This window comes from Aptenodytes patagonicus, chromosome 3 (genome assembly GCF_965638725.1).
Source record: "Aptenodytes patagonicus chromosome 3, bAptPat1.pri.cur, whole genome shotgun sequence".
Lineage (NCBI taxonomy): Eukaryota > Metazoa > Chordata > Aves > Sphenisciformes > Spheniscidae > Aptenodytes > Aptenodytes patagonicus.
In genome coordinates this window covers 22026574-22045689 of record NC_134951.1, presented here as the reverse complement: position 1 = coordinate 22045689, position 19116 = coordinate 22026574, and the positions used below count along the sequence as shown (strand labels likewise).

The window sequence follows — 19116 nt, the reverse complement described above, 5'->3', positions numbered from 1 at the left end:
AACACATATTTGCCAAAGGACAGTTATTCTTTCTTTTATGAATACATTGCTATTACTTTTAGTTATGCATTTCTAAATAGTTAGTAATTTTGGCTCATCACTGTTTGTATCTTCTCCACAGATCAAGTCTAGCTTAACAATCCTGGTTTTCCATATTATAAAAAGCCTCTGAGTGTCAACACTTGTTGGTTGGGTTTTTAAAAGTGCTCTGCATTTGTCTCGTTCTGATTCTACTAATGACAGTGATATAGAATAGAATAGAATAGAACAGAACAGAACAGAATAGAATAGAATAGAATAGACTATTTCAGTTGGAAGAGACTTACAAAGATCATCTAGTCCAGCTGCCTGGCCACTTCAGGGCTGACCAAAAGTTACAGCATGTTATTAAGGGCCTTGTCCAAATGCCTCTTAAACACTGACAGGCTTGGGGCATCAACCACCTCTCTAGGAAGCCTGTTCCAGTTTTTGACCACTCTCTCGGTAAAGAAATGCTTCTTAATGTCAAGTCTAAACCTCCTCTGGAACAGCTTTGGACCATTCCTACGCATCCTATCACTGGATACCAGGGAGAAGAGATCAGCACCTCCCTCTCCACTTCCCCTCCTCAGGAAGCTGTAGAGAGCAATGAGGTTGCCCCTCAGCCTCCTTTTCTCCTCCAAACTAGACAAGCCCAGAGTCCTTAGCCGCTCCTCATGAGACATTCCTTCCAGCCCTTAAAAATATATAAATATTTTTATAATTATTTTAATAATATAAATATAAAATTCCATCAGTATGTTATAAAGACACAGTAATTTACATCACATCATGAACTGTAGGAAAATACTCACATATTAGGGAGGGGAAAATATAACAACAGAAAAGAACTGTACTGTGCTGCATCACCTGTGGTGTGGGTATTTTGTCTAGTCCTGATTCTGTATATACAGGTATCTATATAGCTGTATATATACAGCTATACTGTAAAATTATCCTTCTTTCTTAAAGCCTTTTTATTGTTGTTTTAAAGATTCTGCATAATGCAAATTCTAGACTGCAACTTTCACATCTTTGTCATTTCCTGCTGTCCCAGGAAGGAATCCTAACAGCATATTTCACTTGCTCTCTGCAGTACTCCCATGCTGACCTCCTAATAATTTCTTTGTCTTTCTGCATTCTTTTTTTTTCCTGCATAAGTCCTGTACTCCCTTTTACACTTGGAGCTTGTTCTTTCCATTTCTGCGTCAGCAGATCCTCCAGCCATTGAATCAAATTCGTTCTTAAAATCATACTTGTCTTTAATGGGCATTTCAACATGAATCACTTTAAAAAAATCTTATGAATAGCAGCAGCAATTTCTACATCACTTTCAGATTGGACTTCTCATGTGGCATGTTGTATAGAAAGGAACAGTCACATTTCTTTTTCTCTTGGTGATACAACTACACCTGTTCTCATCTGTGGCTTAAACCTGGCAGACATCTAAACTCTAACACAGATCAACTGTTCAAGGCTCTGCTTCTATGTGTACCGAAACAGCTCCAGCCTTAAGAAGCTCTCCACCTATCTGCCATTTAAGCCTTGAAGGATTCTATACATTGGGTGTTTTCATACATAAGTTCCCAGAGAGACCCAATCCAGTAGGTATGCTCTGATACACACCTGAAAGAAAAAGGCTTTCCATAAGCTGTTGCTTTGACTGCCTTGCTTTAATTTATAGCCAAGGGAAGAACTGCCTGTTTCGTCCTTCATTTCCCCTGCTCACCCCCACTCACCCATCTTCCAGGTAAAATACCTTGTTTAGTAGGTGACTTGCTAAAGAATTGGAAGACTAAGAGTAAAAGCTCTCCCAGTTTGAGTGGATCCAACACCACATCTCCCAAAAAAGTTTGCTAGTCACCACAATAAAAACTAGACTGGACGCAAGCTCCACTAGGAAGCAGAAAACACAAGAGTAGCATAAAACCTATACTTTTTTTTTCATGCTATTTGGGTCATGCAAAAATATACTGTCTTTATTGTACGTATCATACAAGGGCACTTGCCTAAAAGAGAGAAATGTAGTGTCCAATCCCTGCTCCCAGGATTGATTTTGTAACCTAATATTAAGCAGTCAATTCATAAGACGGTTAGAGTGTCCTTGGAGCAAAGACAGGAACCCAGCATGTCCCACTTTCCCAGAAGAATGACCCCCTTTGGTCTACTGCAGTTCTTGAATTTTTTTTCTAGGGTGTGATGGAGCTTCAGCAGAAAGCATAAGAGCATTGCTTATGCAAAGCAGTCTCCAGTCTAGCCGCTAACCTTCTGTGTTGGGGAAGAAGTAAATGTGGTATTGAACTCCTGCATCACCTCTCACACTTAACTCGGGTACCTGAGTTACAGATAGGGGCAGAATTTCTATTTCATTCTGTTCTGAAACATTTATCTTGCTCCATCAAATGTAGGAGGATCCTTGGCTCCCAAGAAAGGATTCCAGTTTCTATTCACTTAAAAGTTGCCCTTTCTGGCTGTATTTTCAGAGAAGGACATCCACAGACTGCTCTCATTAAATACTAAACAAACTTTAATATAAACATTAGTACACTTTTTGTAAGTCCGACTCCAGCCCTATTCCTAACAGTCTGGTAATAATTATCTGTCATTCTGTATTTCTGGTGTCACTTTTTAAAATATATTTCACGCTTAATGATCTGAGGGCAAAGTTTTATTCAACATATTGCAATAGAAACAAATTTTAACTTTCTTTTGGATGCCAGCCTCTAAAGTTGAATGATGTTTTAATTATTGCAGATGATATAAAGACAGCTAAGGGTTATTCTGTAAAGACTTCAGCCCAGTGCTTTACAGGGTGTCCAAGAAACTGTTTAGCAGATGCATCTTGTTTATATAGAATTTCTATAATAAGTTGAGGCAGTTGGTAAAACAATAGATTTTATACAATAGAAACTAGAAGAAAAGCAGTGGCATGGCATGCCTTAAAAGTGTATATGATAAGTAAGGAATCTCACCACATGTGCTTTGGAAAACGTAAAGACATAACCCTAGCCTGACATGGGCCTGTGCAGCTTTGCAAACACTCCTGTGTTAGGTGACTGGAAGTATTCATGCCACACAGACCTTTCCCTTGTTACTGTCAGTAATCAATGTCTACGTAATACAAGGAAGAAAATGCCTGCTTGCTTTGTTTGTTTTTGTAACTGTAAATTCATCTCTTCTGTGGAGTTCCTTTAGTGTCACAGAAAGACTATTACTTACTCTTCCTATTAACAGTATAGCCTGCAAAATTAAGCTTTTGGGATGACAGAACTATCAGATTGATGAGTTCACCTAATAAAGCCCCATTAAGTCTTGAGCTGTCAATCTTGTTAACTGGCAAAACTTTCTCCTACAGAGCCACCGCAAAATTTTGCTAAAACAGTAATATTTACTGCACACAGCATATAATATCTGCCAGGGATGCCTTGGAAAAAAACATTAAAAAAAACAACTGTGGTGTTATGGATACCTGACATGCTTAGTGTTAGCGACTGACTATTTTCAGTACTTTCTGCATGAAGCCTTTATCTGCCAAATAATTCTGGGGATTTTAACAGCAGTGACTAAAACCAGCTTGAGTCCACAACCACATCAGTGGCCTTTCCTAATTACTATTTAACATCCTTTACCAAACTTCTTGAGGTGGTTTTTTTTCTAGCATTAGTCCTTTTTGTCTTCTGCTAAATGACTTGGCCTTCCTTGCTGTCCAGCTCGCTAATTGTAGCTCCCACGGTCTGCTCTCAAAAAATAGCTGTAAAATACATTAATTCGCAGAAGGGAAAGTATCTCTTATGGTATAAAAGGACTATGTCATATGTGATACAGGTGACAAAAGAACAAAACTGAATTGTTCCGAGACCTGTAAAATGAGGAGGAAATGCTTCCATAATAAAAAGTACTCAGGTTTACATATATATGTTCATTATACATCAATGCTTTTGTTTCAAAAGAATGCTTTGTTAGTGTTGTTGTTTATATATTTCAGTTAAACAAAATTTCTGTGACTTGAGGCATTTGCCAGGACTGTAAATTTGATCCATGAGAACAGATATGGATCAGAAGAAATGATCAATCCAGTCTGGAATTTTATTTCATTTTATTATCTCCTGGAGGAACTGTAATAGTGGAAAATTAACTCCTACAGCTACCAAATAAGGTTCTCTGCTTTTCAGGGTGAAAAGCTGCCATTTGTGTTCACTCTTTCAGGACAAATACTGTAAGTCCGGTGGGAATTGTGAATGAATAGGGTGATCAAAATTTGTCCTTAGAGCTGCACTCTAAACACAAGAGGAAAAATAGAAACCTCTAACACTGACCAAACAAAACTTATTTTTAAGAATCATTACATCTGTAGTGTCAAGAAGGATTCATACAGAGTCTGTGGTCTCTGTGTAAGCTGCAGCACAGTGTGGACAATGCAGTCTTTGAAGTAGTGCTGTGAAAGGCAAAGGAATTCAAAGAGAGAACATGAAGAGTTTGGTTTTGCACAACCTGTGAATATGTTTCCAAAAGTGCCATATCCCAAATGTGAGACTTTCTACAACATCAGGTCATTATGTTTGCAAATACGGATGCAAAGAGCTGCTATATAATTGAGTTCACTATAGGTTCTTTAAAGCACTAAAACATATAAGCAACCAGCTTCTTGGCACAGTTGTGCCAAAACCAGGAGATAATTGGTAATAAACTGGTTACAGAGAATCTGAGTGAGAATAGGAATACAGTTCTAAGGCTACAGCACTTCCGCTCTGTATTTCTTCTCCAATCCATCTTATTCCAGAAAGAATTAATTTTGCTATATGATCTTGCCAGACAACAAATGGAAGAGGCAAAATCAAGGATCCACTCAACATTTATCTGCAGACAGAAGGATGCAATGGAAATACAGAAAAGGCAACCTCTGTGCAGCCTCTTCTTGAGGATTGCAATCTGCGAGAATCCAAAGCAGCACCGCTGAGATATATGGTTCCTTTCCAGACCTACTGCTCTGGCAAGACTAGAGAAAGGTTTCGTCACACATAAGCCCTGAAACAATTTGACATTACAATGGGCCCAACATCTCATGTTCAGCTAATACTGAAGGAAAGGGTTAGTGAATTAAAAATACAAGCAAGCAACCCCATGCTATGTAAAATAGATTCAGGATGAAGCATCATTAAAATCAGATGTGGTGCTGAATGTGTTCTGTGATGCTCTTACTACGGCCTCCAGTTCAGATCCTGAACTCCTTGTCCTCTACAGAATTTCTGCTTACGACAACAGAAGTTGTGTATGGTGGAGACCTATAATCTGTCTCATCAAAGGTGAATAATTTCTTTACACTGCATAAAGCTATAATTGAATCATTTGCTCTTGAAGGATCAGATATTTCACATTATCATTTAAGGCCTTTTATTTGTAGGAAAGGAGCTAAACATGCAAACCTCTACATCAGAAGGATACTTACGTACATTCCTAACTTTAAACATGGAAGTTAACCTGAAGAGGGCTACTAACTGCTTAAAGTCACATGTAAGTTTCTAGACACAGCCTGGAAGGTTTACTGAGCTTCTGAGTTAAACATTCACAGAGAAGGAAATCTTTTAAAATAGTTCTTCAAGGGGAGAAAAAGTTAGGTATGATATATGCAACACCACCTCATGTAAATGTAATTCTATTGACATAAAGTTAATACTTGACTTGTCCTGATGCAAGCAAGCTCAGTATCAGGCCCAATCTCACTTCAGATAATTCAAAAATAATGTTTAAATAATGCTCTTAAATTATACTGTCTATAAGCAACAAACAGTAAACACCTTAAGCACGGAACACAGCAGCAAGCAAAAGTTGACTAAACTAACACTGCAGTCATGTTTAAGCAATCCACCAACCAACCAACCACAAACACGTAACAACTGTAACAAACAGATCTGAACTTCTTCCACAAGAACTAGAAGTATCCAGAAGGTGTTTACTGGCTAGCTGTTTCCCCACCCTACGCCACAACCTTGAGGTTTCCAGCTCTGAACTACCTGTTCCAAACCTTTTAATCGCATTATTTCCAACAAAAATTTTCAGAGAAGATGTTTAATCTGAATGTCTCTATATGAAATAATATAAACAGCTAAACAGCAGAACGTGTTGCAATCCATGCTTGCATCTTCAATGCAGAAAGAAGGCATCAGTAAAAGTTCTTACGCTGTGGTTTGACCCAACCACTCCCAGGCTTGAGCACTTTGTAACTAGACCAGAAAGGCAACTTTTAACTTCTTATCCAGAGGAAACTAACACAATGGCCAGGATAAATGTCTTCCAACTACAACTCTATTTTTTTCTGTTCTTCATATTGTTATTGGTGAGATACCCTAAGCATGGGGTATCTTCTTTTATGAAGGAGGTGAAACAATACAGCAATAGATTTTATTAGCAAAGGGTTAAGATCTGCTTCGCCTTGTGAAACTGTCAGGTATTTATTTAGTCTTCTTTGGCCCTGGAAAATGCACTGCTTCCCATGTACATTGTCCTAAGCAGTGAAATTATGCTTTCTGGCCTCTTAATTTAAAGCTATAATTTTCTTCTATTAGTTGTTTTGCCTGTAAGGTACACGTGAGTCTAGCTCTCTGCTCTGATGAATACTGAACATCTACTGTGTTCACCAAATAGATGACCACTTTCCTGCTAATATTTAAATAAATGAATATGATTAGTGGTCAGCAGGCTGGACAGGCAACCTGGCTAATATAGATCTGTCGTTTTTATTTTACCAGGATGTGTCTTCAGAGGCAAGCACAGCTGGAAAGCTGTGTGCCACCACAGTTTCCCCAGCACATGTGCTTCTTTCACCTTTAGATTGGTGTCTGCGTCTCCTCTTGCTCAGAGGATGTAAGTGCTTCAGAAGCAATCTGATGAGGGGATCAGGAAGATAGCGGAGGGCACTAACAATCTTAATAGAGCTGATAGGTGGATTTCAAATTATGAGGGCCTACGTGTCTGTGTCGAGTTCATGCAAGTGAAGGAAAAACCCCAAACATATTACCAGATTTTTAAAAACCTACAATTTAAAGAAATGCAAAACCAGGTAGAACATCTATCTCTACATCCATGTGCTAGCTTTCATTTATTTTTTAAAACTGTATTATGTCTCCTGTGAATATACACTGCTACCTATGGTTAACAGCTATTTTTGCAGTATATTCCACCTGAAAAATTAGGTGCAGTACCACGTATTGGTATATTGTATATGGCAGCTACCTTGAGTTTATTAGAAAATGTAAGGGAGTGTCTAAAAGATTTATACATCCTACCATTTCACCTCTTGGGAAACTGCAATAGTTTTTGTAGCATCATCTGTGAAATGGATTTGATTGAAGTATCAAATTTCCTTAGGTCTAGAATCAGCCTGACTCCTCCTGCCCCTGGCAGATTATGAAATACCTGGAGTACAAGCCATCTTGAATGTCTTCATGTGAAATGGGCTAAATGGTGCCTTGGAACATCTGTTCCGGGAGCTCCTCCAACGGAGATTTCTTTCTATAATAGAAAAGCTTTGTGAAACAGTCTTTGGGACCCAAATACCTGAAGCGAGGTCTTCTTGGGAGAAAGTACTTCAGTTTGCCTTGCAAATCAAATGCACCCTTCAGATTTCAGTCCAAAGGTTCTCAGCAGTTGCCATCACAGAGAAGGGGCACTCCAAAAGCAGCCTTTTCTCTTACTCCTTCACATTTGTATTGCAATTTACAGGTTATCATAACACAGGTCATCTATCTGCCCTTTCTGGGATATAAGGGAAATTGGAAAGATTCATCTTTTCTTTAGTGGTGGTGCTGAACATAAGGGCTTCTCAAGTCTATCCATAGATAGATGGATAGATATCTGTTCTTCAAAGAGATTCAGTACATTTAATGGAAATTTAAAGAGGATATGCTGGCCATTGCTGGGGAATTTTAAGCATTAATTTTGGTTCAACAGATTGTGTACAGAAATATGAGCACAGAATTTGGGACTCATCTAAAAAAGTTTGGGTTTTTTTTCTTTTTATTTTAAATTGGTATTTTGAGATTTGTAAGAGTGTTTCTTTAGGATACATCTGTATTTTCCAAGTCCTTTAGCTTATCAGTGACGAGGCTAGAAAGATGTGATTTTCAAAAAGGCCGAGATGGTTTCGGTGAATGTCCAAGTATTTTCAGTAAGAACTGTATACCTATATTACCTGTATATTATCTCTATCCTCTGAGAATCCCATCCAAAATTCACTTGCTTTTAACAAAAGCATGGGCAATGAGATGCCAGTGAGGTATTTGAGTTTCACAGGATTTACTCTTTTCTAACAGAAAACTGAATTTCGTCTGAGAAATGGTAAAATACCTTACCTTCCTCCTCTCTTCCCTTCCCCCCCACTAACTGCTGGCTCTGTAGCCCTATACTTGCTGACGGAATTCTTCTATCACTGATACTTATGATTTTAACTGTTTTGTCCATAGTTACTTATGGAAATTTTCTGAACTGCTATAATCTACAGCACAAGTGACAGAAAGCTTTATGAGAACTGTGCAGGCATCCTGGTGTCCAGTGACTAATTCTGCTTTTGTTTCTAGGGATAAGAACACTTAAGACACATTCAGACTTTCTGCTAAGGTGCCTTAAAAGATGGATGGTGGTTTACTACAGTATCTACATTGTAGCGAGCAGCAAGTGATTAAGACAACTAAATTCAGAGGTGACAGACCTAATTTTCCCATATAGTCAATAGATAAAGGCAAGTGCCATATTCAGACCATGTAGTTTTAGAACACCTAACTTTGATTGCACTTCATTTCCCTGGAAAATCAACAGTCCAAATTCCACCAGAGCTGCTTATGTTATGAGCAGAAGAAAGTGAAACACCAGGATCCCTATTGAAATCAATAGGAAATAAACTATCTAAAAAAATCTGATTTATTGATTAGCTTCTAGACCTCACCAAGAACAAATTGCTATCACTCTCCACTCCTTGGCATAGACATAAGGAACTCATACTACCTTCCTCATCAATTGCTAGTAACTCTTTCTTGTAAATCAGCTGTGCTCTAACTGGGATTGTTGCATAGTGATTACTACGTTGATTCTCAAAAGATCATGAAATATTTTTCTTATAAAATTCTATTATCACTTTTCCCATTTTATGAGGATTTTTTCTCAATGACTAATATTTGGCATAGAACATATATATATTTATTAATATACATATGTATTATTACTGGAATAACATGGGATCCTAAGAAAAACTTGACCTATATAAGTTTTAATTCCATGTAATATGCAGAGCAGCTAATACAGGTACCTCTATAAAATTTTTGCAGTTCTTAACCACAGCCTACTATATATGGAAGGAAAGCAGTCAAAAAGCAATGTCAGCCTCTGTAGATTGATTAGGACCACTAACTGCATGTGTAACTGTGTTGGAGTAAGTAAACCACTGTGTTTCATTATGATAGTAAAAGTAAACTGAGTATCAAGCCTGCTAGGTTGCCAGAAGCAATTTTCTTGAGCTCTTGAGTTTTGCTTAGTTTTTTTTTTTTCCTTTTATCATTTTTGATAGTGTAGATTCAAAGTTTTTCACATCAGCTGAAATCACAGCAGCAGTTGCACCATAACCTAAGCACCAACAAACTCAGTCACCATTATCTCTTAAAGAAACTGCTAGACATCCTGCACTTGCCCATCAGGATAGCAATAGCAGTTGCACATCAGCCTGATCTAACACAGCTTCTCTTCCAGGTTCTGAAACAGCAGAGTTCCCTGCAAAAGGAAGTGGCTTCCTTGTTGCATCAAACTCATGCAACTTTTAAGATTGGCCATTTATGCTCTACCAATTTTGTTGGCAAATTTAAGCAATTGAGGAAATGCTACAGGTTCAAATATCTGAGAAAATGCTTATAGCCACCCAGCTGGCCACCACCTTGCCCAAATGGAAAGAATACTTCCGAAGTCTTTCTATAAGATTTAAGATCTGACCTTACAGAATGCTGAAACAAAAGTCACACAACTTTCATACCTGGTTCCTAAGAGGAATCCAACTGAGGAGTGCTGAAAGCTTTTCTTATATATTTATTGGTTAGAAAGGTGAATCTACCCAACCAAAAACGTGTTCCCTGGAAATGGGAACAAAATACTTTTTAGATAGCTCATTAATTTTTGCACGATTCTTTCATTTCACCCCAGTGCATTATGATGTCTGTCATCAGCATATGGACTCTTGAGTAAATGGACACTGATTACATATTTTGAAAATACTGGTTATACAGAGTCCAATATCCCAAAAAAGAGAAAGGTGAATAGGTTAATCACATTGCTACTACATTAATTTGGTTACTACCAGTGACCTGTATGTCTAAATGGCATTTATGCCATGGTATGAAAACCAAAATATATGAATTTTAGAAGGACTTTATCTATGTAAACCTCTCACTCTCTATATTCTTAATAGAATCAACTAAAGTACACAGCATTCAAGTCTCAAAGAACCAAAGTATATTATAATAGTTCATTCTGACTAGTTTCTTGGGGTAGGGGGAAGGACGGGGCAAAATTTTCAAAGGGAAGAGGCCCATTTTTGCTCACAAAAATTATCTGCAAACTTGTGACAGCATTTATGTGGGCAACCATTGACATTATATAAACAGATCCAGCAAATACACTTGCAAATGATCAGTACAGGCACCCAGCTGTAGCTGATGCTTTGCTTGTACCTTCGTGAATATTCTCCTGGTAACTGCATGCATTAATCCACTACTAGGATTATATTTTATGCAAACATTTTTAGCACAAACACACCTCCACCCTCCTTGTTTGAAATGTGAGTGCTGGTGTATTAAAAAATATTTGGAAGACAGACTTATTAAAATAAATGTTAAGAGAACACAGTGGGGTATATTTTCAGTGTGGAGCCGAGAGATTTAACTGCATGACTTCCATTAGCTTTAATGAGAACCGCACAGCTAAATCCTCACACACCACACTAGAAGATTAACCCAGAAAACACACATTGTTTACTTTTTACTAATACTCGGATTATTACCACGTTCTTCCTCCTCCTCCTCTTCTTCCTCCTCCTCTTCTTCCTCCTCCTCTTCATCCTCCACATCTTCACCTTCCTCTTCATCCTCCTCCTCTTCCTCTTCAATCTCCTCTTCTTCTTCTCGATCTATCTCCTCATCATCATCCTCCTCGTCACCTTGCTCCTCATTATCATCAGAATATTCCTCCTCTTCTTCATCCTCTTCCTCTTCTTCCTCTTCCTTTTCATCCATCTCCTCTGTTCCATCAGTTTCATAGCACTCATCTACCGACGAGTTGTCTGCTTTAACCACAAAGGGTTTTCTTTTGGGGGCTGGTTCTTGGGGTTGCTTATCTTGTGTTTTTCGTTTTTTTGCCAAAGGACAGCCATAAACACTGTGCAAAAAAAAGAGATGCAAATTATTACACTATCCTGCAGATTTCTGTAGGTCAGATTGTGTAACTTATGTCATTTAGTCATATATTCTAATTCTACACCATGATTAGTTGCTGTTCTCAAAATGCATGTTTTTCGAACTAAAATGCTGCTTAGGCAATAATGACCAAGGGGAAGGACACTTACAAAATGTGTGACATTGCAAACAACCATTATTTGCCTGAAAGTGTCACACGTACATGCCAGCATAACAGTTGCAGAACTGATACAAATGTATGTTTTTCCTTTTCATTCTTTTCTCTCTTCTGCATGTTACAATCTTTCCTAAGGCAGATGAATATAGTTAAAAACCAGCAGTCTTATCCTAGCTGTTAGCTATCAGTACAACAATCAGGAATAAAGCAATGCTTCATAATTGTATAATATTCAGTAAGGTTTTGATTGTGTGCAATTAAGATATGTTTCAATGCTATTTAAATAATGAAAATATGACCACATTCTTAACACTGTTGTTTGTTGTTATTACTATAAATGATTAATTGCTCTTAAATTCTCCACTGCTGTGCTCCGTTATATGTTGCAAGGCTGGGTAAATGGGAAAGCAAGCTCCCCAACACAAGCAAAACCAACAGTTTTCATGGCCAGTGTTGGAAGTGTTCTCACATTGGAAAAAATCAAACAGTAAACAAAATCCTCTGTCAGTGAAGGAAGTCAAACTTTTCAAAGTTGAGTACCACTTCCTCATCGATCATTTTAATGCACTGTAACATAAACAGCATTTCAGAATTCTAGTCTTCTACCAGAGTAGCCACCTGTTTCTCCAAGGTCATATAATCTGTGTTTGTTGAATGTGATCACCCTTGAGTAACCCCTATAACCTCCTACATGGAGTGACTGCACACACAAATTACTTTTTGTTTGAGGAACTTCCTCTTTGAACTTTTTTATTGTGTGATTATAAATGCTACTCAAGTTACATTGGATTTTAGTCTTCATCCTGTGATTAACTAGTTTTGGGACATTTAAACTGTTCTTTCTAGCCCTTTCTGCATATCTACTTATAACATCCTCTTTTACGTTATGTTTGTTCCTTTTATCCCGATTACAAAACACTGAGGATCTTTATCATTTTCTTCCACTCTAATAATGCTTCATATTCTATTGACAGACCACTGAAAAACAGGGGGTTTCACCGCATGTAGTACTACAGATGCGCTTTTTGTGGTGTCTGCATGCTCGTGATCTTGATCTGATTTAATAGCATCCCAGCAGCTATGCAACCCCGTAACTTAAACCACTAGGTAACAAGCATTTTATTTAAGTGCCTAACCATTTTATTTAAGTGCTGAACTTAGCCATTGTCTTACCTAAATTTTAAAGCACTTGTTCACAGGAAGGCTGACTCGATCTGCCTGGCACACACATATCTAAGGAACATACACAATCACAATCACAAAAGATTCATCATGGAAAACCTGCTAAGGGAGACCTTTTCTGCATAACACAGACACCTCTTTCTCTGCGTAGGGACTATAGGTGTCTTTAAAGTCTGATCCAGTGTGCCTATATTAAACACCTCCCTCCATTAACACTATCAAGAAATACTGAGTAACTTTTAAGTACTTCCAGCTGGCCAGATTCTAATCCTCCTCATTTGGGGGTGGGTATGGGGTAGTAGTCCTAACAGGATATGTCCAGACACCGACACCAAAGTTGAGGCCTAATGGTGCAGGCTAGACGGGGGAATAGACCTACATCCTCCAGATCCTGGGACCATGCTCCATCCAGCAGGTCGCGTGGCATATCCCAGGGAAGAGCATCCTCTTCTAGAAGGTGAGCCCCTGTGCAGCTGGCTGCAAGAAACTCAGTCTGATACACAGCAGGCAAGCAAAAGCCCAAACCTTCACTAATTTAAGAGCCCTAAACCTGGGAAAAGAGGAGGCCTGAGCTTCTGGTGTCTTCTCTTTGGACTATATTTGTTTCTATACAAAGATGCTTCAATGTAAAACCTATAAATACAGTGGAAATACTTGTCCCTAGGCCACCACTACTGCTCGCTGCCAAATGACTTGTCCTGCTTCTTGTCCTGTGAGTCCTCCTCTTGGTCAGGACCCAGCTGCTCAGAATCAAGAGGAAAGGTGGGACTTATTTTCATGGAAAATATCCCACATCATCACAGTCAGGGCAGAAAGAGGAGTTCTATCTCCATCAGTCTGGACAGTGCCTAAAACCTGGGGCAAAAGAGAAGCACTGTTGTAGTTCTGACCACACCAGGTTTATTTTGGCTTCTCCCCTATGGGAGTGCTATGGGGGTTCAGGAGCTCTCTATTTAAACCCTCCATATGGAGCTCTGAGAGAAGGCAGGCAAATTTTTCCTTAGAACTGGAATTTCAGTGTATGTAGTGCCCAGGGAAATGGCTGGATAAGTAGGGAGGAACCTGTTTCATTTAGGTGCCTAACAGAGGCTGCATCCTGGAAAACAGGAATGGGTCACAGCCTGGGGCTCAGGCAGATTTTAGAAATTTGCATATCAGTTCAATGGGATTTAAGCAGACAGGATAACATTTACTGAGTGGATGTGTCTTGCTTTCTTGATTTCTGTTCCTTCTCTTTGTGATGCATATTAGCCTCACTATAGCTTCTTCAATGCCATTATCATTAAATGATATTTTCTCAAAATCCTGATCTTTATTTTCAAAGATGTGAGTAGGCTTAGCCCCAGAAATCCCCAGGATTTCATTTCTTACATTATAAGAGGTAAAGATGACACTTAGAGGGAGCTCTGAGCTAAAACCATCAAGATGTGAAACTGAAAATTTTTGGTCACTGGAGATGACGCAAACTTGAATTTTGTCACATTAAAGCCAGAACATTAACCCCACCCTGCCCCAATCTTTGTTCAGTTAATAACACTAAATACTTGCAAAAGTTTTCATCTAACAATCCCCTTTGGAATTCACAATAGTCTGGGAACTGGGGAAGAACACAGTAGGATATCAAATATATCTATTTTGTTTTGAACTGTTGTTTAATTTTTGTATTTGGCATCTAAGTATAACTGCATGACTTTTTAGAAACAAATTATTGGTCAAAGGTAGAAATAAATTGTTGTCATTGCCATTTTTGGTCATCTTTCATTTTTTTTTCATGGCTTTATGCTTTTCTACACAACATTTTATAAAGTTTGTGAGAATCTAAGACATTACTTGGGATTCAGGCCTCCCTGGAAAGTGCGTAACTGGCAATGGAAATCAATGCCAGTTAGCTGCCTGACCGGCTTTGATGCTTTTAAAAAATCACATTAAGTAACTATTTGCAACTCAGCTATTCAAGTACAGTTGTGAATTTGACTTTAGTTTTTTCACTTTATTTATCTATTCTCAGTGCCTTTGCTTATAAAATCAAAATTGAGGACACATCAGCAACTAACAGAAACAAACATTTGTATATTTTAAGGGTTGGGTCCAGCACTACAGACTTGGGAATACGTCACTTTTCCAAGGAAATCAGTTATGTTAGTTAACTCCGACTCAGCTTTTGTAAACTCTTTCCTCATTAGTTTGTACCAATGTGATGCCCATTCTCTCTACAACCCTGAATTTGGTTTTGCCTGTGCTTGGATTTATAGTTTATAAAGCTATCATTGCATGGCTTTTTTCTTATAAAACCTTGAGAATACTGTCTTGCACTGGCTTCCTTCTGCTCTTCAACTATATACCTCATATAGCTTATATATACCTCATGTACTATAGACTTCATAGTTCGAGAGAGTTAAAAAAAAATCCGCCTTTCAGAAACCTGGGAAACAGGTCACCAGACCTGGAGCCTACTGTTTAGCTGCCCTATTTTCTTCTTTTTCTTTCTTAACCTGTTCCGCTCTCATCCTTTGTTTCATTAATTTTTCAGATTCTGCCTCCAGGATGCTCGTCTCTGTTTCTGGCATGCTCCCTGTGGTCTCTCCAGTGAGCACGCCGAGGGGAAGGCAGCGTCGGCTTCCCAGCAGCCTCTGCCACTAACTTACCCTCCCGACCACATACGGAGATGACAGTCTCTCCCATTGACCTCTTGTTCCTCGTATATTTGTGAAATCTGTTATTGTTTGTCCTTACAGCTTCTGCAATTTTCTCTCCATTTCCAATTTTGGCTTTTGTGATCATCCCCTTATTTGCTTATTTTTTAGACTTGTTTATCCCTGCTCAAAGCGATGACCCCATTGATTTATCTGTCTTGCATGCCTTTATCCGTTCTTTTATTGCTTACTGTATTTCCCTGGTCAGCTGTGTTTGTCTTATTTTCCCCTCACGCTTCAGCTCTCTTGGCTTTCAGTGGAATATATATTTGGGCTTTCTGAAACACACTTTTGAATATTCCACACTGCTTTGCTGTGTGTCTCAGTCATCTCTGGTTTTCGGAATCTGTCATGAATAATTCTTGTGGAAAGAACATTGTTGAATTTCATAGTGATAAGCTCCAAGAGGACATATAGAAATTAATAATTGAAGAAATTGAAGAAATAATATATGAATTTATACTCCTTAGTTAGAAGATGATTTATGGTATTCTTTTAACTCTCATGCGATTTTTCTTCATTTAAAAACATACAATGCTACTCACTGATACATTCAGTAGGAGCTTTCTTCAGGAAATACATATTTCTTTCCCAGAGTTGAACTTTTTGATTTTTAATAAATTTTTAATAAATTTTATTACTAATTCAACATGATTTTCAACATAATTAGTATGTTTATTATTTCTAAGCTGTAACAATTACACATATCTCTTTAAATATATATAGTATAGGACCAGAGAAATACAAGGGATTTTCTAAATCAGATTACTGATTAATATTCTCCCTTCCGTGATATGCCAACTCACACATCAAAGGTGGGACACGACACCTATGTCTGGACGACACTTTCCTCTTAGAGTGTCTTAATTCCCTACATGAATTAGAAAGGGAGCTTATGTGACTAATTAATAAAGGTTCAGTAAACTTTAAATACCTAGTTTAGATAAAGTGATTCCTATCTGCCATGTTTACCAGCCTTCTTTTTTCATTTGTCTCTCTTTTCTATTGAATCTATTATTTCAGAAGCCTCGTGCTGTAAGATCCAAGTCAAGAAAAATAAGATGATGGCAATATTATGCCCTAAATCTGAATAATATTTTTTCTTGGAGTATTTTTATCTTTTTTTTTTTTTCTCATTAGTACTTTGAAAAATCTTACAAAATGTTTTTTCAATCTAAAAAGTGTCCCCAGCAACAGTGCTCTCATTCTTTCTTTTTTCACGTGAGAATTTAATTTAACATAAGCCAACATATTTGGTAGGTAATAGAATCTAAAAATTTACTATATAGACACCTAGTGAGGTTATCAAAAACATTTAATGAAGCAGTTAAGTATCTGAAGTGGCACTGAGGTGGGATTTTATCATATACAGTTGAGGACAGCAAATTAGGAAGAGTCTGCCTGGAAGCAAACTTCTGCTGAAGGCTTCAGGCAGAAAGTTCCCGAGGCACTTACACTTGTCCCACTGGATATCGTATTATTTTTGGTTTGGGCTAGATAACTTCTGTATCTCCAGATGAAGACTTTTAGGGTACTGAGAAAACAGGCATTCTGCAGGTAAGTCCTCTAACAAATCCAATCTTCAAAGAATGTGCAAACCTAATTAATTTGCATAACACTGCATCCTGTTAAATTGCTCTCAAAGCAGTGACCACTTTTAGTTTTAAAGGGACGATACTATCAACTGATAGCAGTTGACCAGAAAATAAATATTTGGATTCCACCAAACCCTACAGCTTGAACTCCCTGCACTGCAGGAGGATGCCCTTCCCAGCAAACTATGCGCTATTATGAGGAAGAGCTGGTAATGCTCTTGTTGAAGCTGGACCTTTGAATTGATAGGAATGAAAGAATCAAATTCAGAAAAAGAGATTGACTCCAGCCTAGCGATTTGTCTACTCAATTGCAAGAATAAACACCTTCAGTTGAAGACGATTCTCCAGTCATATTTAAATGACTGCTTAAAGTCCTGCCAAATTACAGGAACGAGCATCAAACCCAGTGGACAGCGATAACTGTGAGGCGGTAGAGTCAAACTTCTTTGTGGGAAATTATTTTTGCTCTCTAAGCCACACTGGTCAGGAATCTATTCTACCCCACAAAAGTCCGGCGTAATGCCTGCACACTGTCCTGGAATATGGGAGGTATTGAGTCAAACCTCCCTGGGCTGTCAAAGGTATAGAACTTTGCTGAGTATTCTAATCACTCAGCTATAGAAGAGAAAATGGGAAGAGCAACAAGTCAAAGTTCAAGAAGGACATGGAATTTTTTGAGCTTTTATTTCACAGAGATGGCTAATTGCAGTCTACAAGACAGAGCTAGGACATACTGGTTTTGGTGCTTACGACCAGCTGGATTAAAATTCTCTGTGCTAGCATCCTGTCTGCTATGAATCCCAATCTAGAAGACTAACTTACCCAAATCTGCTTTCCAGGAGCATGCTGGCAACTGAGCCAGAGCCTTGAATACTATTCCAGAGTTAGGCACGCTGCTTGGAACCATTGCACTGCCAAGCACCATAGCATCTAAGGCCACTTACAGAATGACTGCCCTCACCCCTGTCTTCTCAGTTGGAGTTAGGCACTAATCCAGAGTCAGTGCTTTGGAAAAGCTGTGTTCCCATCCATGTTTTACATGCTTAAGTATTTTTGTAAAAGTGGGCGCAAACTACTATGTTTTTATCTATTTAAACTATAATTAAAAGTAACACATACCTTTTAAAATACAATAAACTCATCTCTACATTTCTGCTGTATTTCAGACTTTCCCACGAGCTTCTGCTTCTGGTTCAATAAATCAGATTATTATAAGCAGGAAATGCTTTTATGTGTGCAGAGTCAAAACACGCCATCTTTACTTCATTTATTTGTACCAAATAGAAGTTTGTTGACTTTTTAGATTAGGTATGTATACAGTAGTATTTCAGTTCAGTGAAAACTATTAATTTACCTGAACAGGTACAAGCTTGACTGATAGGAATGAGTGAAATGTAGAGCATTCCATCCCTTTTTTTCCTTCTGGAGTTTCAAATATTTGTGTACTGCATTATGGAACAGTAAGAAACGTTACAAAAGTGCTCAGAAGAATGCTGGATCTCAAAAGGTAAAGGTAGAAGATGTGATATTTTCTTCACAGAGCTTTAAAAGCCAACTCAATCCTTTTGTACTTCAGAACCTTTTAAACACATGAATAGCCACAAACATACCGCAGATCTACTCATGTGTATAGCATTATTTAACTAAGTAAGGCCTAAAAAAAATTAGTGTCTTTAAAAAACATCATTGCAAAAAGGGGTTAGGAGTAACAAATAACATGAGAATAGAATGAGGTGCCAGAAGTAAATGATTGAGCTCAAAAGTATTTTTTTTTAATTCAAATATTGAAACATGTATTTTTAAACAAAATAAAGCAGACTAGCTTTGATGTAGTCAATACAGCCACAGTAACTTAAGTCAAAGTGACGATGTTTTATTTAATTGGATCTTACACATAGCCAATGCGAAGCACCTCCCCACCCCAATTCATTGAGACTCCAAACTGGTGTAACTGAACCCTGTGATGAACAGTGGCAAACTTCCTGGCTAATCTGCCCTCTGGCTGGCGAGATCATTTCACCCAT

The 19116-nt window shown here is 38.1% G+C and overlaps 1 protein-coding gene across 13 annotated transcripts in view; it reads right to left on the bottom strand.

The window, feature by feature from the left end:
- The window catches only part of MYT1L (myelin transcription factor 1 like), a 311977-nt gene that overhangs the window by 94492 nt on the left and 198369 nt on the right, over positions 1-19116 (bottom strand). For 7 of the 13 annotated variants that reach the window (XM_076332840.1, XM_076332843.1, XM_076332852.1 and 4 more), the window contains 2 exons: positions 11054-11427; positions 7432-7527 (listed from right to left, as the gene is read on the bottom strand). In XM_076332840.1, coding sequence (XP_076188955.1) covers positions 7432-7527; positions 11054-11427 — 470 coding nt within the window. The remainder of the gene's footprint in view (positions 1-7431; positions 7528-11053; positions 11428-19116) is intronic. The other 6 variants (XM_076332846.1, XM_076332848.1, XM_076332850.1 and 3 more) reach the window with 2 other exon arrangements.